General features: G+C 45.3%; 1 protein-coding gene across 1 annotated transcript in view; it reads right to left on the bottom strand.

Moving 5' to 3' along the window:
* Positions 1–644: 644 nt before the first annotated feature.
* LOC144592280 (G2/mitotic-specific cyclin-B1-like) overlaps positions 645–24,172 on the bottom strand; it is a 37,989-nt gene continuing 14,461 nt past the window's right edge. The window contains exons 6-10 of the mRNA XM_078396809.1: positions 15,210–15,368; positions 9,674–9,910; positions 5,878–6,018; positions 2,385–2,495; positions 645–764 (exon numbers count right to left, since the gene is read on the bottom strand). Coding sequence (XP_078252935.1) covers positions 645–764; positions 2,385–2,495; positions 5,878–6,018; positions 9,674–9,910; positions 15,210–15,368 — 768 coding nt within the window. The remainder of the gene's footprint in view (positions 765–2,384; positions 2,496–5,877; positions 6,019–9,673; positions 9,911–15,209; positions 15,369–24,172) is intronic.

Below are 24,172 nucleotides of genomic sequence, written 5' to 3'. Positions count from 1 at the left end.
ACGTTCAGTCAGAGCTTGGCTTCTCAGTTGCGCAGATGGAATGCACACACCTGTGTCCTTGATGGATTTGCACAGAGGTGGTTCTTTTCATAGTAAGGTGTTAGTTTGTTGGGGGCATGAGAGTCGTTCTTCAACAGCACTGAAGTCACTGTCTTGGGCAGTTACGCCAAGGTCATCTACATCGATAAAGCAACATGCACCTTTCGCTTCTCGGTTGGTTGTTAGTGTAGATTTTATTTTGTTATTTTGGGCTAAATTGGTTTGTCCCGTATTAGGCCCCGACAGTTTAGGCTCCGACAGCCTAGGTCCGGAGGCCCCGGCGCCGCAGAACGGAGGTTGTGTCGCAACCCGCCTCCCGGCCTGGGTGACCACCGTTGGTGGAGCTGGCTGGATGAGGTCACATGGGGCGCGGGGCGGTGACATCACCTTGTCCTGTATTTGGGAGTGAGATAGTTGGCATCCCTAGTTGGGACCCTTCAGACAGTCAGGGGGGAGGGAAACGAGAGATGGACAGAAGGGCAAGGTGTGCAAATGAGAGATCAAAGGGGACGAAGCACACGGAAAATAAATGCTTTATTAATTAAAAGAGATAAAACAATAAATTACAGGTTAAAATAGTGAGTCAAGTTGTGCAAACAATACACTTAATTTTGATGCCAATTGGCGTTTAGTGATCTTGACAAATTGAGAATCAGGACTGAAGTCAGTTGCATGACGGTACTGATCCTCAGTTCACTCTTTCTAGCGTACTTGTTCTTCACAGTCTGCAGCAAAGAGAAAAGACAACAGCATCTGATAAATGCACATAATGGCGGCACGGTGGCGCAGCGGTAAAGTTGCTGCCTTACAGCGCCAGAGACCCGCGTTCCATCCTGACTACGGGCGCCGTCTGCACGGAGTTTGTATGTTCTCCCCGTGACCTGTGTGGGTTTTCTCCGGGTGCTCCGGTTTCCTCCCACACTCCAAGATGCACAGGTTTGTAGATTAATTGGCTACAATTAGTGTGCAGGATAGTGTAGGTGTACAGGGGTCACTGGCCGGTGGGCCGAAGGACCCGTTTCCATGTTGTATCTCTAAATTAAACCAAAGCACCTGGCTTGCAAGAATTTTAACTAATGCACAAATGTAGAAAACACGGCACGGTGACGCAGCGGTAGAGTTGCTGCCTTACAGCGAATACAGCGCCGGAGACTCAGGTTCGATCCTGACTACGGGCGCCGTCTGTACGAAGTTTGTACGTTCTCCCCGTGACCTGCCTGGGTTTTCTCCGAGATCTTCGGTTTCCTCCCACACTCCAAAGACGTACAGGTATGTATTGGCTGGGCAAATGTAAAAATTGTCCAAAGTGTTAATGTGCGGGGATCGCTGGGCGGCGCGGACCCGGTGGGCCGAAGGGCCTGTTTCTGCACTGTATCTCTAAATCTAAAAATCTAAAACTTAGTCAGGCACGTGGACTATTTCTCTACTTATTTTACTGCTTATTTCTCTACTTATTTTTTTATCTCTGCACAATACGGGAGACACAAAGTATACAAAATTATGAAGAATAGATATGGTCGACAGACAAACCGTTCTTTCCAGGGTGGAAATAAAGATCAAAGGGCATTGCTTTAAGGTGAGAGGGGCAAAGTTTAAAGATTTAGGGGAACGTTTAAAAAAAAAAAGAAAGCATTGAGTGCGTGGAATGCACTGCCAGAGGTGGCAGAGGCAGAAAGTGATGCACAAGGCTTTTAGTAAGGTGCATGGATAAGCAGAGAATGGAGGGATACGAATCACATGCAGCAGAGGAGATTAGTTTAACCTGGCATCATATTTGGCACAGACACTGTGGACTGGACAGCATGTTCGTGCGTTGCACTGTTGTGTGTTCACAAGGGTGTTTATGCACTGCTGCTTGCAATTTGTCGTGTCTAAAGGTACATTTTTGACCAGGCTGGAATACAGCGACCATCATATAGTTCAGTGTTGAGGGCCCCTGGGCAATATTTTGCCAGGACATCTTTCTGCACTTCAGGCAAGGTTGACATGTTTTGTTGAATGACATAAGGAGCGGCAAGGTGGCAAAGCGATAAAGCTGCTGCCTTACAGCGCCAGAGACCCGGGTTCGATCCTGACCACGGGTGCCGTCTGTATTGAGTTTGGTAGTTCTCCCCGTAACCTGCGTGGGTTTTCCCCGGGTGCTCAGGTTTGTTCCCACACTCCAAAGATGTACAGGTTTTGTAGGTCAATTAGCTTCAGTAGAAAGATTGTAAATTGTCCCGACTGTGTACGGGGTGATCGCTGGTCAGTGGGGACTCGGACATCTCGATGAAACTAAACAGAGAAAGACCAACTTTGAAGACGTTAAGTAGTGCCAATATTGCTAAAGTTTGAGAACAACTTACCGTGTGCTTGGTGAGACAGCTGGTGACTTGCACAACATTTTTTGCTATGTGTTGCATAACTGGAAGAAGATCCTCTTCTTCATACGAGAGGTAATACTGCAAGAGGGGAGTCTGAAAAAACAAGGCAAGGCAAGTTTATTTATTGAGCACATTCTAGAGAGAGCTGGATAGAGCTCTTAACGATAGCGGAGTCAGGGGGTATGGGGAGAAGGCAGGAACGGGGTACTGATTGAGAATGATCAGCCATGATCACATTGAATGGCGGTGCTGGCTCGAAGGGCCGAATGGCCTCCTCCTGCACCTATTGCCTATTGTCTATTTCAGCAACAAGACAATTCAAAGTGCTTATAAGAAAATAACTGCAGATGCTGGTACAAATCGATTTATTCACAAAATGCTCATTAACTCAGCAGGTCAGGCAGCATCTCGGGAGAGAAGAAATGGGTGACGTTTCGGGTCGAGACCCTTCCTCAGACTGAGGAAGGGTCTCGACCCGAAACGTCACCCATTCCTTCTCTCCCGAGATGCTGCCTGACCTGCTGAGTTACTCCAGCATTTTGTGAATTCAAAGTGCTTTACATAAAACATTAAAGAGCAGTTAAAAACAGTCATTGAAGAGAATAGAAAATAAAAACAAGCTAAAATGGAATGTGACAGGTATAAAATACAAGAATAGAAGTTACAGTGCTGTGTAAGAAGTGAATAATTATTAGATTTAATAAAAGGCAGCGTCAAACAGAAAAGTCCCGATTTAAAAGAACTGAGAGTTGCAGCGGACCTGCAGTTTTCTGGGAGTTTGTTCCATATACGTGGTGCATAAAAGCTAAATGCTGCTTCTCCATGTTTAGCTCCGACTCTGGGGACAGAGAGCAGACCTGTCTCAGACGACCTGAGAGGTCTGGGTGGTTCATAATGTAGCAGAAGATCATAAATGTATTTTGGCCCTGAACCATTCAGTGCTTTATAAATCAATTTTGAAATCAATTCTTTGACAGACTGGAAGCCAGTGTAAGGACCTCAGAACTGGAGTGATATGATCCACTTTCTTATAAGAAAATAACTGCAGATGCTGGTACAAAACAAAGGTATTTATTTCACAAAATGCAGGAGTAACTCAGCAGGTCAGGCAGCATCTCAGGAGAGAAGGAACGGGTGACGTTTCGGGTCGAGACCCTTCTTTTATCTTCCTGTCTCCACCTATATCTTTCCTTTGTCCCGCCCCCCTGACATCAGTCTGAAGAAGGGTCTCGAGCCAAAACGTCACCCATTCCTTCTCTCCCGAGATGCTGCCTGACCTGCTGAGTTACTCCTGCATTTTGTGAATATGATCCACTTTCTTGGTCTTAGTGAGGACTCGAACAGGATCAGCTGCAGCTGTCTAATCATTTTTTTAGGGAGACATGTAAAGACAGCATTACAGTAGTCAAATCTACTGAAGATAAATGCATGGACAAGTTTTTCCAAATCCTGCTGAGCCATAAGTCCTTTAACCCTCGATATATTCTTAAATTGATAGTAGGCTGACTTTGTCTTAGTAGGCTAAGAATTGTCTTAATGTGGCTGTTGAAATTCAGGGCCGAGTCCATGACTACACCAAGATTTCTGGCTGTGTCTGTGGTTTTTAACATCGCCAATTGATGCTGAGTGCTGAGTTTTAATCGTTTCCTCTTTGGCTCCAAAAACAACTACCTCATTACAGAACGGAGAAGGTGACGCGAGAGAGAATGCAGAGGATGTTTATTGATTGCTGCCTGGATTTAGGGGCATTAAGCTACAAGGTTGAACAAGCTTGGATCGTTTAATCTGGAATGTCAGGTTGAGGAGAAACCCGATCGAAGGACACAAAATTATAAAAAAGAGGCATATATAGTTTTGATATACCGACCGTCAAACCTCCAGGGTTAAAATGGCAAGGTCAAAGGAATAACTTTAAAGGTGAACGGCAAACTTTAAAGGATATGGGTGGGGATTTTAAATTTTTGCCCAAAATGAACTACCACAGGTGGTGGGAGCAGATACAATTGTGGCCTGCGTGGGTTTTCTCAGTGATCTTCGGTTTCCTCCCACACTCCAAAGACGTACAGGTTTGTAGGTTAATTGGCTTGGTAAATGTAAAAATTGTCCCTAGTGGGTGTAGGATGGTGTTAATGTGCGGGGATCACTGGTCGGCGCGGACAGGGTGGGCCGAAAGGGTCTGTTTCCGCGCTGTATCTCTAAACTAAACATGACCACTCCATCTTAGTTGGTTCTTGATGATGAAAGCTTCGATGCTTGATGTTTTTGCTTCATTCAGCAGGCTGACGTTGGTTCTTCTGTCTTCCCAGCTGATACTTAAGCTGCTTCGAAGACATCGTTGATGGAACTTTAAGTAGTTTCAGATGGCGTCGGTATGTTGTCCAGGTTTCTGATGCATACAGGAGGGTTGGAACCACCACTGCTTTGTACACTAACATTGTGTCTGTTCGGATGTCACAATTTTGAAAGACTCTTTCAAAGATGTCCAAAAGCTGTTCCAGCACACTTAAGACTATGTTGGATCTCGTCATCAAGGTCGACATTGGAGGAGAGGTGACTTCCAAGGTACGGAAAGTGAACCACATTTTCCAGGGTTGTTTCGCCAAGTTGAGTTGACGGTTCTTTCCGATTTGTCTCAGTTGGTGACAATTGGTAGATAACCCGAGTCTTCTTGGAGTTGATGGTAGGTCCAAGTTTCGTGTATGCACTGTTGAAGGCAGTCAGGATCTGATGCAGATGATTTTCTGAGAGAGATTTGCAACACTGTTGTAGTTTGCGTATTGGATCTCGATGACGGAGCTCGTAGGTTAATTGGCTTGGTAAATGTAAAACTTGTCCCTCGTGAGTGGGGGTTGGTTGGTGTTAACATAGAAACATAGAAAATAGGTGCAGGAATAGGCCATTCGGCCCTTCGAGCCTGCACCGCCATTCAATATGATCATGGCTGATCATCCAGCTCAGTAACCTGTACCTGCCTTCTCTCCATACCCCCTGATCCCTATAGCCATAAGGGCCACATCTAACTCCCTCTTAAATATAGTCAATGAACTGGAAAATGTTTTCTCATCTCGGTCCTAAAAGACTTCCCCCTTATCCTTAAGCTGTGACCCCTGGGTCTGGACTTCCCCAACATCGGGAACAATCTTCCCGCATCTAGCCTCTCCAACCCCTTAAGAATTTTATATGTTTCAATAAGATCCCCCCTCAGTCTTCTAAATTCCAGCGAGTATAAGCCTAGTCTATCCAGTCTTTCGTCATATGAAAGTCCTGCCATCCCAGGGATCAATCTGGAGAACCTTCTCTGTACTCCCTCTAAGGCTAGAATGTGTAGGGATCACTGGTCGGCGCGGACCCGGTGGGCCGAAAGGGCCTGTTTCCTGCTGTATCTCCAAACCAGAAAAACTGAACTAAACCACAATTGCACTATGCATACATAGGTTCAAGCCACAATTACTGGCAGCGTGCAAAATATACTCACCCATTCACCAGCGTGGAGGAGCTTCTGGGTGAGGTGGAAGGCAGCAGCAGCAAGCAGGGATGGAGGGAAATGGACCATGTCGTAATCGCCCATAGTCAGCTCCATCAAGTATTTGGCGAGAGCATGTTGTTCTGTGCTGGCCTAAACAAAATGGCATGTCGAGCACGTCAGCAGTGTTTAATTCTCATCTGTACTCAATGCAATAATGAAATTCATACCTTGCAGCAGCTCAATAGGCCTACATACCAGGGGGTATGGGGAGAAGGCAGGAACGGGGGTACTGATTGAGAATGATCAGCCATGATCACATTGAATGGTGGTGCTGGCTCGAAGGGCCGAATGGCCTACTCCTGCACCTATTGTCTATTGTCAAATGTGACACAGATCAATTAAAAATTCAGTAGCTGTAACCAGCATTAGAAACAGTGATCGGTCTGAAGGATCTCGACCCCAAACATCACCCATTACTTCTCTCCACAGATGCTGCCTGTCCTGCTGAGTTACTATAAGAAAATAACTGCAGATGCTGGTACAAATCGATTTATTCACAAAATGCTGGAGTAACTCAGCGGGTCAGGCAGCATCTCGGGAGAGAAGGAATGGGTGACGTTTCGGGTCGTCTCAGGAGAGAAGGAATGGGTGTCCCGAAACGTCACCCATTCCTTCTCTCCCGAGATGCTGCCTGACCCGCTGAGTTACTCCAGCATTTTGTGAATAAACTGCTGAGTTACTCCATCTTTTTGTGTCTGTAATAGTAACCGTAATGCTGGTGCAAAAAAACCCAAGGTCCTTCGTGCAACCAGAGACGAACTATGGAAGTTCAAAGTTGATGTTAGTGTTGTGTAGTCGCCAAGAGCCCGATTCTTAGTTTATAGATACAGCATGGAAACAGGCCCTTCGGCCCACTGAGTCCATGCAGACCGTCGATCACCTGTGCATTAATTCTGCATTGTCCCACCCCCCACACACCTGGCAATTGATTTACAAACCCACATGTCTTTGGGATGTAAGAGGGACCCCATGCCATCACGGGGAAAACATGCAACCTCTACACATACAGCACCCAAGGTCAGGATCAAACCCAGGTCTCTGGTGCCATGAGGCAGCTGTGCTGCCCCCCAGTGGTTGTTGGAAAGAAGTTATTCTTGAACCTAATGGTCATGGTATTCAGGCTCTTGGATCTTCTGCCCAGTGGTAGGATTGAAATGAGTGTGGCCAGGGTAGTGTGGGTCTTTGATGACATTGACTGCCTTTGAGGCAGGACCTCCTACAGCTTCCATCAACCGTGGCAAAGCCAGTACCGATGATGGACTTGGCAGTGTTTACTATGCGAGATACAAAAGCTTGAAAGATTAAATTATAGACAATAGACAATAGGTGCGGGAGGAGGCCATTCAGCCCTTCGAGCCAGCACACCGCCATTCAATGTGATCATGGCTGATCATTCTCAATCAGTACCCCATTCCTGCCTTCTCCCCATACCCCCTGACTCCACTATCCTTAAAAGCTCTATCTAGCTCTCTCTTGAATGCATTCAGAGAATTGGCCTCCACTGCCTTCTGAGGCAGAGAATTCCACAGATTCACAACTCTGACTGAAAACGTTTTTCCTCATCTCAGTTCTAAATGGCCTACCCCTTATTCTTAAACTGTGGCCCTTAAATTATACTCGTTAGAGACAATTGCAGGAAATTCAAACAATCTAAATAGGTCATCGTCGTGGCTATCCCTTGCGGTCGAGGCTGATGATCTACGTTCCGTTGTTTTTATGAACTCTCAGGTGGCTTATGAGTCCAATCCTGGCTTTGAAGGTTCGCTTTAGCCTTCTTTAAGCTGGGAGTAGGCGGCTTGCTTTGCTTGACGCTCGTCTTCCATCCGAATAACATGACTGCTCCATCTTAGTTGGTTCTTGATGACGAAGGCTTCGATGCTTGATGTTTTTGCTTCATTCAGCACACTGACGTTGGTTCTTCTGTCTTCCCAGCTGATATTTAAGTTGCTTCGAAGACATCGTTGAAGTGTTTGAAGTGTTTTCAGATGGCGTCGGTATGTTGTCCAGGTTTCTGAGGCATACAGGAGGGTTGGAACCACCACTGCTTTGTACACTAACATTGTGTCTGTTCGGATGCCACAATTTTGAAAGACTCTTTCAAAGATGTCCAAAAGCTGTCCCAGCACACTTAAGACTATGTTGGATCTCGTCATCAAGGTCGACATTGGAGGAGAGTTGACTTCCAAGGTACGGAAAGTGATCCACATTTTCCAGGGTTGTTTCACCAAGTTGAATTGACGGTTCTTTCCGATTTGTCTCAGTTGGTGACGATTGGTAAATAACCGAGTCTTCTTGGAGTTGATGGTAAGTCCAGGTTTCGTGTTTGCACTGTTGACGGCAGTCAGGATCTGTTGCAGATGATTTTTTGAGAGAGCTACAACACAGTTGTAGTCCGCGTATTGGATCTCGATGAGGGAGCTCGTAGACGTCTTAGTCTTGGACTCGAGTCGGGCAAGATTGAAAAGTCTGCCATCTGTTCTGTAGACGATTTCGATCCCTGGGGGTAAGGTCGTCCTTGATGATGTGGATGGTTGTCGCAATGAAGATGGTGAACACAGTTGGGGCAATCACGCATCCTTGTTTCACTTCTGATCTGACTTGGAATGGCTCACACTTGCTGTTGTTGGTCATGACTGTGGCAAGCATGTCATCGTGGAGGTGTCTCAGGATTCAAAGGTACTTTTCAGGACATCCATGGGTGGATAGGACGTCCCATAAGAGTTCCCTTGATACCGAGTCAAAGGCCTTAGTGAGGTCGATGAATGCCGTGTAGAAAGGTTGAAGTTGTTCACAACATTTTCCTTGTAGTTGACGCATTGTGAAGATCATGTCGGCTGTCCCACGTGATGGTCTAAAACCGGCTTGTGTCTCCAGAAGGATCTTCTCGGCTAAAGGCTTGAGTCGGTTGTTCATGATGTGGGCGAGGATCTTGCCTGCTGTTGCTAGCAGGGCAATTCCACGATAGTTTCCGCAGTCAGATCGATCGCCTTTCCTTTGGAATTGCAGGAAATTCAATGGGCGGCACGGTGGCGCAGTGGTAGAGTTGCTGCCTTACAGCGAATGCAGCGCCGGAGACTCAGGTTCGATCCTGACTACGGGCGCCGTCTGTACAGAGTTTGTACGTTCTCCCCGTGACCTGCGTGGGTTTTCTCCGAGATCTTCGGTTTCCTCCCACACTCCAAAGACGTACAGGTATGTAGGTTAATTGGCTGGGCAAATGTAAAAATTGTCCCTAGTGGGTGTAGGATAATGTTAATGTGTGGGGATCGCTGGGCGGCGCGGACTCGGTGGGCCGAAGGGCCTGTTTCCGCGCTGTATCTCTAAATCTAAATCTAATGGGACCATTCAATTTAAGCCATATAGAATTCACAGAAATGGGCAGTATACAAAATATAAGCTTGACGTGATACCACAATTTCCATTGGAACTGTGGACAGGTTTCTGTCAGGAAACCCGTCTGAATATTTTCTACATTGATCTGTCTTGTCTGTCGCAAGTTCATAAGTTCTAGGGGCAGAATTAGGCCATTCGGCCCATCAAGTCTACTCTGCCATTCAATCACAGCTGATTTATCTTTTCCCCAAACCCATTCTCCTGCCACTCCCCATAACCCCCGACACCCGTGAGTGACCCCTGACAAATGTTGGTTTATTGTCACGCGCACGGAGGTACAGCAAAAAAGCTTTCGTTGCCCCATTCTCCCCAGTCATGAAAGCAACGTAGACTTGTAAGAAAAAGTGCTTACGTCTGCAACTTTTGATGCTCTTCTGAGGAAATGCAGTGGAAGAGGTTTGCCAAGGGAAAAGTTAAGCTTCCTCAGTATCCACCTCTCCATCTGACGGATTTGAGCGCTGCTGTAAGCGTTGTCCGTGATGACCACGAAGTCTCCAACGACTGGAGGAAAAATCTCTTCATATTTGCAAGCAACAAACATCGCCGTCACGCCAACAAGCTGCAGGTTCTTCTTGGTTACTGGGTTATCCTGGGAGACAAGAGTAGTCCATGTTATAAAGCAGAAGAGTTCAGAATTACTTCTGCCTTGAATTGCATTTATAACGTTTGCTTTATCAAAGACCTACGTACAATAAAGCTAGTATTTAAAGGGACTGCAGATGTTGATTTACAGAAGGGACAGGTCTGGAGTAACCCAGCAGGTCAGCCAGCAACTCTGGAGAACATGAATAGGTGACGTTTCAGGTCAGGCCCCTTCTTCAGACTGACTGCAGCAAGGGGAAGGCTGGAAGAGTGGTTGGTGGGGCGAGACAAACCCTGGCAAGTAAAAACAAGCAACTGCAGATGCCGGTTTACAAAAGGACAAAAGGTGCTGGGGTTAACCTAGTGGGTCAGGCAGTATCATAGTCACAGTCAATTTATTTGTCACATACACATAAATGTGCAGTGAAATGAAAACTTACCCGCAGTTCAACAATAAGACCAATAAGAATAATCAATAAAAATGCAATAACACACACAATCATAAACCAACACCAAACAAAAGAAACATCCATCACAGTGAGTCTCCTCCAGGTCATCTCCTCACTGTGATGGAAGGCCAGAATGTCTTTTTCTCTTCCCCTGTATACCTGGAGAACATTGATAGGTTCAGGAAGGACCCTCAGACAGATTTGGGGGAGGAGGGTGGGTGAAAGGTAGCTGGGAGAGGAGAGGCAGGACAGAGCATGGCAGGTAATAGGTGGACACAGGTGAGGGGAGTTTGTAGGCAGATGGTTGGAACAAAGGAAAGAGTTTAAAGCAGGGTAGTGTGAGACAGAAGGATTGAAGAGTTACAAATTGTGAAGCTAGAGGAAGGAATGCAAGAGGAAAGGGAAGGGGAGAAATACATGTGAGGGGTGTGGGGGTGAAGTACGAGGTGCCATCCCCGGGCACTTTCCCCTGCCACTCGTCCCTTCCTACCCAAACCACCCCATCCCCGGGCACTTTCCCCTGCAACCGCACGAGATGCAACACCTGTCCCTTTACCTCCCCCCCCCAACTCCATCCAAGGACCCAAACAGTCTTTCCAGGTGAGACAGAGGTTCACCTGCACCTCCTGCAACCTCATCTATTGCATCCGCTGCTCTAGATGTCAACTTATTTACATCGGCGAAACCAAGCGCAGGCTCGGCGATCGCTTCGCTGAACACCTGCTCTCGGTCCGCGTTGGCCAAACTGGTCTCCCGGTGGCCGAGCACTTCAACTCCCCCTCCCATTCCCAGTCTGACCTTTCTGTCATGGGCCTCCTCCAGTGCCATAGTGAGGCCCACCGGAAATTGGAGGAACAGCACCTCATATTTCGCCTGGGCAGCTTGCAACCCAGTGGTATGAACATCGACTTCTCCAACTTTAGATAGTTCCTCTGTCCCTCCCTTCCCCTCCCCCTTCCCAGATCTCCCTCTATCTTCCTGTCTCCACCTATATCCTTCCTTTGTCCCGCCCCCCCCTGACATCAGTCTGAAGAAGGGTCTCGACCCGAAACGTCACCCATTCCTTCTCTCCTGAGATGCTGCCCGACCCGCTGAGTTACTCCGGCATTTTGTGAAATAAATACCTTCGAGGTGTCATTAGAGATCACCTCAAATTGGAGCATTCAATGTTCATACTACTGGGTTGTAAGCTGCCCAGATGGAATACGAGGTGCTGTTCCTCCAGTCTGTGTGGCATCTCGTTCTCGGTGGTCCAGGACAGGAAGGTCAGTGTGGCAATGGGAAAGGGCGAGTGATAGGTGGATGCAGGCAAGACAAGTGGTGTTTGGCCGATGGGCGAGCAGAGGCCAGAGATGGGAAGATGACAAAAGCCTGAGATAAGAAGAGGCAGGAAATTTGAAACCAGAGGAAGGGATATAGGTTGAAAGGAACAGGGTAAGTGGGGGGGGGGCGGGTTGTAGAATCAGAGTTATACAGCACAGAAACAGGCCATTTAGCTCAACTTACCCACACCGGCCAACATGTCTCAGCTCCACTAGTCCCACCTGTCGGCGTTTGGCCCATATCCCTCCAAACATGTCCTATACATGTACCTGTATAAATCGAAGGTTTTTATTTCACAAAATGCAGGAGTAACTCAGCAGGTCAGGCAGCATCTCGGGAGAGAAGGAATGGGCGACGTTTCGGGTCGAGACCCTTCTTCAGACTGATGTCAGGGGGGGGCGGGACAAAGGAAGGATATAGGTGGAGACAGGAAGATAGAGGGAGATCTGGGAAGGAGGAGGGGGCGGGAGGGACAGAGGAACTATCTAAAGTTGGAGAAGTCGATGTTCATACCACTGGGCTGCGACTTCTCCAACTTTAGATAGTTCCTCTGTCCCTCCCGTCCCCTCCTCCTTCCCAGATCTCCCTCTATCTTCCTGTCTCCACCTATATCCTTCCTTTGTCCCGCCCCCCTGACATCAGTCTGAAGAAGGGTCTCGACCTGAAAAGTCACCCATTCCTTCTCTCCCGAGATGCTGCCTGACCTGCTGAGTTACTCCAGCATTTTGTGAAGAAAAACCTTCGATTTGTACCAGCATCTGCAGTTATCTTCTTATATGTACCTGTATAAACATTGGGATAGTCCCTGCCTCAACTACCTCCTCTGGCAGCTTGTTCCATACACCCACTGTCATCGTGGTGGCTGTTCCTCGAGGTCGAGGATGATGCTCTATGTTTTCATGAACTCTCAGGTGGCTTACGAGTCCAATCCTGGCTTTGAAGTTTCTTCGGCACTCAGGGCAGGTAATTCCAGATGTCAGATTGGGCTTTGCTTATTGCTGCCTCTCCTTCCGTTAACTTCCCCTTTTCTTCTAATTCTGTGCATCAGTTGGCTTTGAAGGTCACTGTTCCTTTTTGGATGATGGTTTGACAGAGTTTCCAGTCCTTGGCATTGGTTTTCCAATTGTCGATGTCGGTTTCACATTTCTTCATGCTGGCTTTTAAAGCGTCTTTAAATCTCTTCTTTTGTCCGCCTCTTTTAGTTTGCCTTCTTTAAGCTGGGAGTAGAAGGTTTGCTTTGGTAGATGCTCGTCTTCCAGCTGCACAACATGACCGCTCCATCTTAGTTGGTTCTTGATGACAAAGGCTTCGATGCTTGATGTTTTTGCTTCATTTAACACGCTGACGTTGGTTCTTCTGTCTTCCCAGCTGATATTTAAGCTGCTTCGAAGACATCGTTGATGGAACTCTAAGTAGTTTCCAATGGCATCGGTATGTTGTTCAGGTTTCTGATGCATGCAGGAGCATTGGAACCACCACTGCTTTGTACACTAACATTTGTGTCTGTTCGGATGCCCCGATTTTGAAAGACTCTCGTTCGAAGACGTCCAAAAGCTGTTCCAGCACACTTAAGACGATGTTGGACCTCGTCATCAAGGTCGACATTGGAGGAGAGGTGACTTCCAAGGTACGGAAAGTGATCCACATTTTCCAGGGTTGTTTCACCAAGTTGAATTGACGGTTCTTTCCGATTTGTCTCAGTTGGTGACGATTGGTAGATAACCCGAGTCTTCTTGGAGTCTTCTTGGAGTTGATGGTAGGTCCAAGTTTCGTGTTTGCACTGTTGAAGGCAGTCAGGATCTGATGCAGATGATTTTCTGAGAGAGCTGCAACACTGTTGTAGTCTGCGTATCGGATCTCGATGAGGGAACTCGTAGATGTCTTAGTCTTGGACTTGAGACGGGCAAGATTGAAAGGTCTGCCATCTGTTCTGCAGACGATTTCGATCCCTGGGGGTAAGTGGTCCTTAATGATGTGGATAGCTTTGTGTCTCCGGAAAGATCTTCTCGGCTAAAGGCTCGAGTCAGTTGTTCAAAGGTGGTTCTTCTCTCTGGTTTGGGTTGTCCATCAGAGTTCGTATATTCCAAGTTTCATAGTTTTGCTTCTTGATGGTTTTCGACCGCATGGTGGCGATCCTCCTGGACGCGGTTTTCCAGACAGGGTGAACGAGGCGAAGCAGACTATTCTTTGGGCACCTTTTCTAACCCCTTCCCAGTTCAGGGTGGGCAGAGTGGATCCAAAATAGGGCTGCTCAGACATGAATACTGCCTCCGAACAACTTTCCCGCTTCTGTCCAAACTTGAGCGATTGAATCAAGTATTCATCGATTCCGTGCCGGCTCTTGACTAGGAGCTTCCAGCCGTCACGTGACCCGCTCCCGTCACCCTTCCCCCATCGCCGAAAGTCTTGAGTGAAGTTCTGTGCTGCTCACATAAAGAAAGACGCCCGTGTGTGCGTTTGTTTAACGTGTGCTTGATGTTGCACTCCGAGAAGCACACGGCCCTTCACAAATCAATCAACTCATTCCAATGGCAAGGGAACCAAGACGACTGGAGCTGATAGATCTGTTGCAGCCTTCATCCGCCGTCACAGCCGTTGAGTTCAAGATAACTTCGTCCGCCTGGTCTGCCGTTCTTGGTCTGGACCCTCATCCTCGATCTTACCGCCATCGGGTGGTCTCACCAGAAGCTAGTGCTTCCGACAACATCGCTCTCGGAATCATGGGGGCACGCAAGCCTCTTCACCACAACAAGGTTTAGATTTCTTTTTAGAGATGCAGCGCAGAAGCAGGCCCTTCGGCCCACCGAGTCCGCGCCAGCCCAGCGATCCCCGCACATTAACACTATCCTACACACACTAGGGACAATTTTTAAATTTGCCCAGTCAAATAACCTACATACCTGTACGTCTTTGGAGTGTGGGAGTAAACCGAAGATCTCGGAGAAAACCCACGCAGGTCACGGGGAGAACGTACAAACTCCGTACAGACGGCGCCCGTAGTCAGGATCGAACCCGAGTCTCCGGCGCTGCATTCGCTGTAAGGCAGCAACTCTACCGCTGCTCCACCGTGCCGCCGAAGGTGAAAGATCCAAAGAGGTATACACCCACCACTCTTTGTGTGAAAACGTTACCACTCAGATTCCTATCAAATCTTTACCCCTTCACCTTAAACCCATGTCCTCTGGGCCTCGATTCCCCTACTCTGGGCAAGAGCAATGTGCATGTACCCAATCTATTCCTCATGATTTTATTCACTCCAAATTGGAGAACTCAATGCATTAAGAATAAAGGCCAAAGTTTGAATGGAACTGGTTGGGAAAGCATATTGCTCCTTTGCTGTTCCTTCACTGTTTATGTCCATGACACTTATAGAACCGAGACAGGTAATCACTGGAAATTGGCTTAATCCACTCATTTTAAACATTTCTTCCAGGTGTCATCGACAGATTAAAAATAGATGGGCAGATAGTTTGCCGGTAACAATACAGAGCCCATTCTCCCCCCCCCCCCCCCCCCCCCTCCCAGAACACTTACCTGGAGAAATCTGTCTATGATTGACACCGTCATGTATAGGCTTTCTGGAAGCAGCTTGAACTTTACTTGCACTTGCACGAGCCAGTCTATTAGGATAGCGCGCATGGCTCCCGTTATCCCCTGTCCTGCCAGGTAGTTTGATCTTACTGCCTGATCAACCTGTGGGGTAAAGGACTAGTCACATTCTGTAGGTAGGCAGAAAAAGCTGGAGTAACTCAGCAGGTCAGACAGCATCTCAGGAGAGAAGGAATGGGTGACGTTTCGGGTCGAGACCCTTCTTCAGACTGATGTCAGGGGGGCGGGATAAAGGAAGGATATAGGTGGAGACAGGAAATTAGAGGGAGAACTGGGAAGGGGGAGGGGAGAGAGGGACAGAGGAACTATCTGAAGTTGGAGAAGTCGATGTTCATACCGCTGGGCTGCAAGCTGCCCAGGCGAAATATGAGGTGCTGTTCCTCCAATTACCGGTGGGCCTCACTATTGGCACTGGAGGAGGCCCATGACAGAAAGGTCAGACTGGGAGTGGGAGGGGGAGTTGAAGTGCTCAGCCACCGGGAGATCAGGTTGGTCACATTCTGTAGGTAGGCAGAAAAATGCTGGAGTAACTCAGCAGGTCAGACAGCATCTCTGGAGAGAAGGAATGGGTGACGTTTCAGGTCAAGACCTTTCTTCACACTGCGAGTCAGAGGAGAGGGAAACAAGAGATATTAAAAAAAGCCACACAGAACAAGTGAATGAACTAGGAGAAAAACTGCAGATGCTGGTTTAAATCAAAAAGGTAGATACAAAATGCTGGAGTAACTCAGCGGGTCAGGCAGCATCTCAGGAGAGAAGGAAAGCGTGGCGTTTCGGGTCGAGACCCTTCTTCAGGTTGAGTCAGGGGAGGGGGCGGGACAAAGATAGAATGTGGTCGGAGACAGGAAGACTAGTGGGAGAACTGGGAAGGGGAGGGGATGGAGGGAAACCAGGGACTATCTGAAGTTAGAGAAGTCAATGTTCATACCGCTGGGGTGTAAGCTACCCAAGCGAAATATGAGGTGCTGTTCCTCCAATTTGCATTGGGCCTCACTATGACAATGGAGGAGGCCCAGAACGGAAAGGTCAGATTGGGAATGGGAGGGGGGGTTAAAGTGCTGAGCCACCAGGAGATCAGGTAGGTTAAGGTGGATTGAGTGGAGGTGTTCACCGAAACGATCGCCGAGCCTGCGTTTGGTCTTGCCGATGTAGAGAGGTTGACACCTGGAACAGCGGATACAGTAGATGAGGTTGGAGGAGGTGCAAGTGAACTGCCTCACCTGGAAGGACTGTATGGGTCCTTGGATGGAGTCGAGGGGGGAGGTAAACGGACAGGTGTTGCATCTTCTGCGGTTGCAGGGGAAAGTACCTGGGGAGGGGGTGGTTTGCGTGGGAAGGGACGAGTGGACCAGGGAGTTTCGGAGGGAACGGTCTCTGTGGAAAGCAGAAAGGGGAGGAGATGGGCCGATGTGGCCAGTGGTGGGATCCCGTTGGGAGGTGGCAGAAATTTTGGAGGATAATATATTGTATGCGATGTCTGATGGGGTGGAAGGTGAGGACAAGGGGGACTCTGTCCTTGTTACGAATAGGGGGAGGGGGAGCAAGAGCAGAGCTGTGGGATATTGAGGGGACCCTAGTGGGAGCCTCATCTATAGTGGAAGAGGGTAACCCCTGTTTCCTAAAGGATGAGGACATCTCCGATGCCCTTGTATGGAATACCTCATCCTGGGCGTAAGTGCGGCGTAGACGGAGGAATTGGGAGTAGGGTCTTTACAGGAGTGAATGAACAGCAAAAGGCCTGGATAGAGTGGATGTGGAGAGGATGTTTCCACCCAGTGGGAGAGCCTAGGACCAGAGCCTCAGAATTAAAGGACATTCCTTTAGGAAAGAGATGAAGAATTTCTTAGTCAGGGGGTGGAAAATCTGTGGAATTCATTACCGCAGAAAGCTGTGGAGGCCAAGTCAGTGGATATTTTTAAGGCAGAGATAGATTCTTGATTAGTACTGGTGTCAAGGGTTATGGGGAGGAGAATGGGGGTTAAGAGGGAAAGATATATCAGCCAAGGTTGAATGGCAGAGCAGACAATGGGCCGAGTGGCCTAATTCTGCTCCTGTCACTTGTGAATGGTATGCAAGAGGACAAATCAAAGCCACAAGGGAAAGGTGGAGCTCACAGTGGTCCATTGTTGGTTGTGGAGAAGGTGATAACGAGTTATACAAACAGTGAAACGAAGCAGGACGACAGTGAAACTAGTACAGCGAGGCTGGGAGAGGGACGGAAAGAGAGGAGTGCAATAGACAATAGGTGCAGGAGGAGGCCATTCGGCCCTTCGAGCCATTCAATGTGATCATGGCTGATCATTCTCAATCAGTACCCCGTTCCTGCCTTCTCCCCATACCCCCTGACTCCGCTATCCTTAAGAGCTCTATCTAGCTCTCTCTTGAATGCATTCAGAGAATTGACCTCCACTTCCTTCCGAGGTAGAGAATTCCACAGATTTACAACTCTGACTGAAAAAGTTTTTCATCATCTCAGTTCTAAATGGCCTACCCCTTATTCTTAAACTGTGGCCCCTTGTTCTGGACTCCCCCAACATTGGGAACATGTTTCCTGCCTCTAACGTGTCCAACCCCTTAATAATCTTATACGTTTCGATAAGATCTCCTCTCATCCTTCTAAATTCCAGTGTATACAAGCCCAGTCGCTCCAGTCTTTCAACATATGACAGTCCCGCCATTCCGGGAATTAACCTAGTAAACCTACGCTGCATGCCCTCAATAGCAAGAATATCCTTCAAGGTTACTTGAAGTTAAAAAATTCAATAACCATACCGCTGGGCTGCAAACTGTCCAAGCAACATTTTAGTGGTAAAGCCATGGACGTTATAGTGTTTCATGTGTTAAATTCATAGAATCTTTCATTGGAAATAGAACTAAACACCTTTTGAATAAATTTTTTATTGGAGATAGGTACATAACCTGTTTACATCTTTACAGTCATACATTTTTAAATTGATAATATTGTCAATTATTATTATATTGTCTCCAATACCTTTTGCCCCTTTTTTTTTAAACTAGATAGAACTAAAGAACTAGATGAAGTAAAGAAAGAAAAAAGAGAGAAGAAAAATAAAAACAAAAACAAAAACAGATTATAAAGATAAGGAAAAAGTTAGTTAAAGAAGAGTGGAGAAATTTATTAAAATAACAAAAACTTCATTCGAGATATATTCGTACATTTCAAAGTATAGCATTTCATCCATTCTTTAGTCCGAGTGCTAGTCAGGTTCCTGTGCTGAACCATTCTGACCCTTTAAGTAATCAATAAAAGGAGACCATATTCCAATAAATAATTCCTGTTTATCCAACAGGGAAAATCTGATTCTTTCCACGTTTAAGGTCTCCGTCATTTCTATAATCCACATTTTGATTGTGGGGGACGTAGGGCCTTTCCAAAATTTTAGAATTAATTTTTTTCCTGTTATTAAACTATAATCCATAAAGTTTCTTTGTGTTGTTCTAAATGTTTGATTTAATTCTAATATTCCGAGTATAATTAATTTTGGATCTGGGTCCAATTGTGTGCTGGTTACTTTAGATATTATGCTAAAAATATTTACCCAGAATTTTTTAATTTTTATACAGTTTGCAAACATATGAAATAATGTAGCTTCTAAATGTTGACATTTATCACATTTAGGTGAGATATGTTGGAAAATTTTATGTAGTTTTGTTTTTGAATAGTGTAACCTATGTATTACTTTAAATTGTATTAGAGAATGTCTGGCGTTTAGTGAACACTGATGTATATGTTGCAAACTTTCTTCCCAAGTATCTTTCGTAATTACTTGGTTTAATTCTTTTTCCCATTTTTGTCTGTATAAGTCCGTGGAGGGAATGTCACTGTCTAATAAGATATTATATATATAAGATATTAATTTTTCTGTATTAGGATGTTTGTTCCAACATTCATCAAGAATTTCTGAATTTCTAATTCGAAAATTTTGGGAGTTCGATTTTACATAATCTCTAAGTTGAAGATATCTGAAATAATCATTTCCACGAAGACCATAAGTCTGTTGCAACTCCTGAAATGTCAGAAAAGTGCCTTCCTTATAAAGTTGTCCCATATTTTTAATTCCATAATCCTTCCATTGTGTAAAACCCCCGTCTACCCATGAAGGCTTAAACAAAGGATTATTCACAATTGGAAGAAAAAGTGATAAATTATCTAATTTTAATGTCTTTTTTAATTGTTTCCAAATTCGTATAGCACTAAATATTATAGGGTTTTCCCTATAAATTTTTTTGTTTAATTTAGACGTAGCAAATAATATCGAACCAATATCAAAAGGTAAACAATCCTCCTTTTCCATTTTTAACCAGTCTGGTTGATGATCTATTTCTTCCAACCAGAAATTCATATTTTTAATATTAACTGCCCAGAAATAAAACAAAAAATTGGGTAAAGCCAGGCCTCCATTTATTTTTGATTTACACAAGTGTCTTTTGTTTATCCTATGATTCTTATAATCCCAGATAAAATCATTAACAATAGAGTCCAATTTTTTAAAAAAGTTTTTTGTCAGATATATCGGAATTGTCTGAAAAAGGTATAATATTTGCGGTAAAAAAATCATTTTTATGGCATTAATTTTGCCAACCATTGAGATAGGGAGTGTTTTCCAATATTGAATATTCTTATGTAGTTTGTTCAGTAATGGGGGGAAATTTGCTTTAAATAATGATGTATATATCTTAGTTACATAGATACCTAGATATTTAAATTTTTCATTTACTATTTTAAATGGAAATTGTTGTATTATCTGTTTATTATGTTCCCTTATTGGCATAATTTCGCTTTTATTCCAATTTATTCTGTATCCTGAAAGTGAACCAAATTGGGTTATTAGCTTTAATAAGTTTGGAATACTAATTTCTGGTTTTGTAATGTAAATTAATACGTCATCTGCGTATAGAGAAATTTTATTCACTGTGTCCTTTGTGTTATATCCATGTATTTCCGGATGCCCCCTAACTCTTTCTGCCAGTGGCTCAATAGCAAGCGCAAATAATAATGGGGATAACGGGCATCCTTGTCTACAACCTCTAGATAGGCTAAATTTCGATGACAACCTTTGGTTTGTAAATATTCTGGCCGTGGGATTTGTATATAACAGTTTTATCCATGTACAGAATTTCTCCCCTAGCTGCATATTTTCCATCACCGAAAATAAATAAGACCATTCAACCTGATCAAATGCTTTTTCAGCATCAAGTGAGATTATTGCTAGATCTTCCTTAATAATTCTCTTGGAATATATAATATTAAATAATCTTCTTAGATTATAGTATGAATATCGTTTCTGAATGAAGCCTGTTTGGTCAGGGTGTATTAATTTATTCATCACTGTACTTAATCTATGCGCTAGTATTTTAGTTAAAATTTTTTGATCTGTATTTAAAAGTGCAATTGCTCTGTATGATCCCGGGTCTTCCGGATCTTTATCAGCTTTAGGAATAAGTGTTATTATAGATTCATTTAGAGTATCTGGAAGTTTCTGTTGAGTATATATATACTCATACAGTCTATGTAAACGTGGGCTAAGCAAATCATAAAATTTTTTATAAAATTCGGAGCCTAAACCATCTGGTCCTACTGCTTTACCATTTTTTAAAGAACCAATAGACTCCTCAATATCCTTTATCGTAATCTCCCTTTCTAGTACTTCTCTATCTTTTGAATCTAAACCTTGTAAATTACATTTTTTTAAAAAGTCTGCTATTCCTTCTGATTGTGCTACGGTTTTAGTTGAATAAAGGTTCTGATAGTATTGGAGAAATCTATCATTTATGTCCTTGGGCATTTTTAATAATTCTCCTGTCTCTGTTCTAATTTTCTGAATTATTTTTTCCCCTTCCATTTTTCGTAACTGACGTGCTAATAGTTTTTGTGGTTTGTCTCCAAATTCAAAATGTAATTGTTTTGTTTTTTGATAAAGTTTTATTACTTGTTCTGAACACCTTTTGAACAAGCACAATTGAGCAATGTGATACATGAATTTGTAGTGGCTGAACTGGTAGCACTCAGTGGTGTTAATAACACAGGGACAGGCCCTTCAGCCCACAATCTCAGTGCCAAACATGCCAAGTTAAACTAATCTCCTCTGCCTTCAGGTGACCCACGTCCATGTGTCCATCTAAAAACTCCTTTGAAAGTATGGAATACCACACCAAACTCAGCTAATAGGAGGTGGTAGATAGTTTAGTTTAGAGATACAGCGCATGAAACAGGCCCCTTTGGCCGACCGGGTCCGCGCCGACCAGCGATCCCCGCACATTAACACTATCCAACACCCACCAGGGACATTTCTTTTACATTTGCCCAGCCAATTAACCTACAAACCTGTACGTCTTTGGAGTGCGGGAGGAAACCGAAGATCTCAGGGAAAACCCACGCAGGTCACGGGGAGAACGCACAAACTCCGTACAGACGGCGCCCGTAGTCGGGGTCAAATCTGGGTCTCTGGTGCAGCATTCGCTGTAAGGCATCAACTCTACCGCTGCGCCACCGTGCCGCTCAGGCACCTTTACCTTTGGGTGCAGCTGAGGGGCTGAGCTAAAGGAAGAGGTTGGACAAGCTAGGACATTATTCCTTGGAGCTCAAGAGGCTGAGGGGTAATCTTGGCAGTGTTTCAAATCAGAGGGTAAATGCTTGGAGTCCCCAGAATCAAAAACCAGAGGATATACACTCAAAATGAGAGGGGCAGGATTTGATAAGGAACCCAAGGGCAACTTTTTACACTGAGGGTGGTGGGCATATGGAAGAAGATGCCAGAGGAGGTAGTCGAGGCAGGTACTGTAACAGTATTTAAGAGGCACTTGGGCAGGCACACAGGCAGGAATGGCTCAGAGGGATATGTGCCAAATGGGACTAGTTTAAATGGGGCATGTTAGTTGGCATGGATCAGTTGGGCACCATTGCTGTCCTATATCATTGTACATGGGCCATCGTCTGCTCCATTTGGGTTACATCTTTGAATTGGCTTTTTGTTTAAAAGAGACTTATCCATGTCAGTCCTGACCAAGTACACATCTAGTAAATGTTCGCATGCTCAGTAATACAGACATGCACTAAGTTTTCATTACCATCTTAATCTTCCTCAGAAGACTATTTAGAACTGAGACGAGGAAAAACTTTTTCAGTCAGAGAGTTGTGAATCTGTGGAATTCTCTGCCTCAGAAGGCAGTGGAGGCCAATTCTCTGAATGCATTCAAGAGAGAGCTAGATAGAGCTCTTAAGGATAGCGGAGTCAGAGGGTATGGGGAGAAGGCAGGAACGGGGTACTGATTGAGAATGATCAGCCATGATCACATTGAATGGCGGTGCGGGCTCGAAGGGCCGAATGGCCTCCTCCTGCACCTATTGTCTATTGTCTATTGTCTAAGATGCATCTCGGTTACCTATTCAATGCTCCCCCCCCCCCCCCCACAAAGGCGAGCCTCACTTGCTCGACTAGCTTAAAGCTACAGGACAATTCTGAATTCTAAATTGAGGCTAGGGGGTAAATTTCACCAACCATTACGGTGTTATTTGAACTTAAAATAATAATGTTAAAAACAGTATTTTAAAATTTCCCCTTCGTCAGTTGCTTGATTATGGTAGAAGTGGAAACCCAAATTACTGAACAACGGGGTGGGGTAAATATACTTTCAAAAAGTTGCCGGGGGTAAACGGGATGAAAAAAGGTTGGGAACCCATGCCTTAAACCCATGTCAACTGGACCTAGAGCAACAGCAGTATTTCATCCCAAACTTCAAAAGTCACTCCCCACCCAAAAGAGAAATTGAACAAAGTGTACTGTTCTAGTACATTGTACTAGATTTAGACAATAGACAATAGAAAATAGGTGCAGGAGAAGGCCATTCGGCCCTTCGAGCCAGCACCGCCATTCAATGTGATCATGGCTGATCATTCTCAATCAGTACCCCGTTCCTGCCTTCTCCCCATACCCCCTGACTCCGCTATCCTTAAGAGCTCTATCTAGCTCTCTCTTGAATGTATTCAGAGAATTGGCCTCCACTGCCCTCTGAGGCAGAGAATTCCATAGATTCACAACTCTCTGACTAAAAAAGTTTTTCCTCATCTCTGTTCTAAATGGCCTACCCCTTATTCTTAAACTGTGGTCCCTGGTTCTGGACTCCCCCAACATTGGGAACATGTTTCCTGCCTCTAACGTGTCCAACCTCTTAATAATTTTATACGTTTCGATAAGATCCCCTCTCATCCTTCTAAATTCCAGTGTATACAAACCTCGCCGCTCCAGTCTTTCAACATATGACAGTCCCGCCATTCCGGGAATTAACCTAGTAAACCTACGCTGCACGCCCTCAATAGCAATTTACTAGTCATTCATGTTACTGTTCGGCGAACTTTTGTAACTTTGTCGGCTTCAGAAACGTGATGGCCCTTGGTACTGTATGGTCTACTGTGTGATTTTACTCTACTGGTCTCGAGGTCCACTGTATAATTTTACTGGGTTGTATGCAAAACAAAGCATTTTACTATACATAATAACATTGACAATAAAGTATTCATAAGTGATAGGAGTAGAATTAGGCCATTCGTCCCATCTAACCTACACCACCATTCGATCATGACTGATCTATCTTCTCCACTAAACCACATTCTCGGGGCTCACGTTGCCGACCTCCCCGTGGTGAGCCCTGTCAACTGACCTCAGTCAGGCGAACGACAACAAACAGAGACAGCAGAAGCAGCTTCATAACTTCTGCTGCCTCAAACGCAAGAAGAACCACATTCTCCTGCCTTCTCCCCATAACCTCTGACACCCGTACTAATTAAGAGACTATCTTTGCCTTAAAAATATCCATTGACTTGGCCTCCACAGCCTACTGTGGCAATGAATTCCACAGATTCACCACCC

The sequence above is a fragment of the Rhinoraja longicauda genome, chromosome 3 (genome assembly GCF_053455715.1).
Source record: "Rhinoraja longicauda isolate Sanriku21f chromosome 3, sRhiLon1.1, whole genome shotgun sequence".
NCBI lineage: Eukaryota > Metazoa > Chordata > Chondrichthyes > Rajiformes > Arhynchobatidae > Rhinoraja > Rhinoraja longicauda.
Note: the sequence above shows the minus strand (reverse complement) of the source record. Positions and strands in the feature narration are given on the sequence as shown.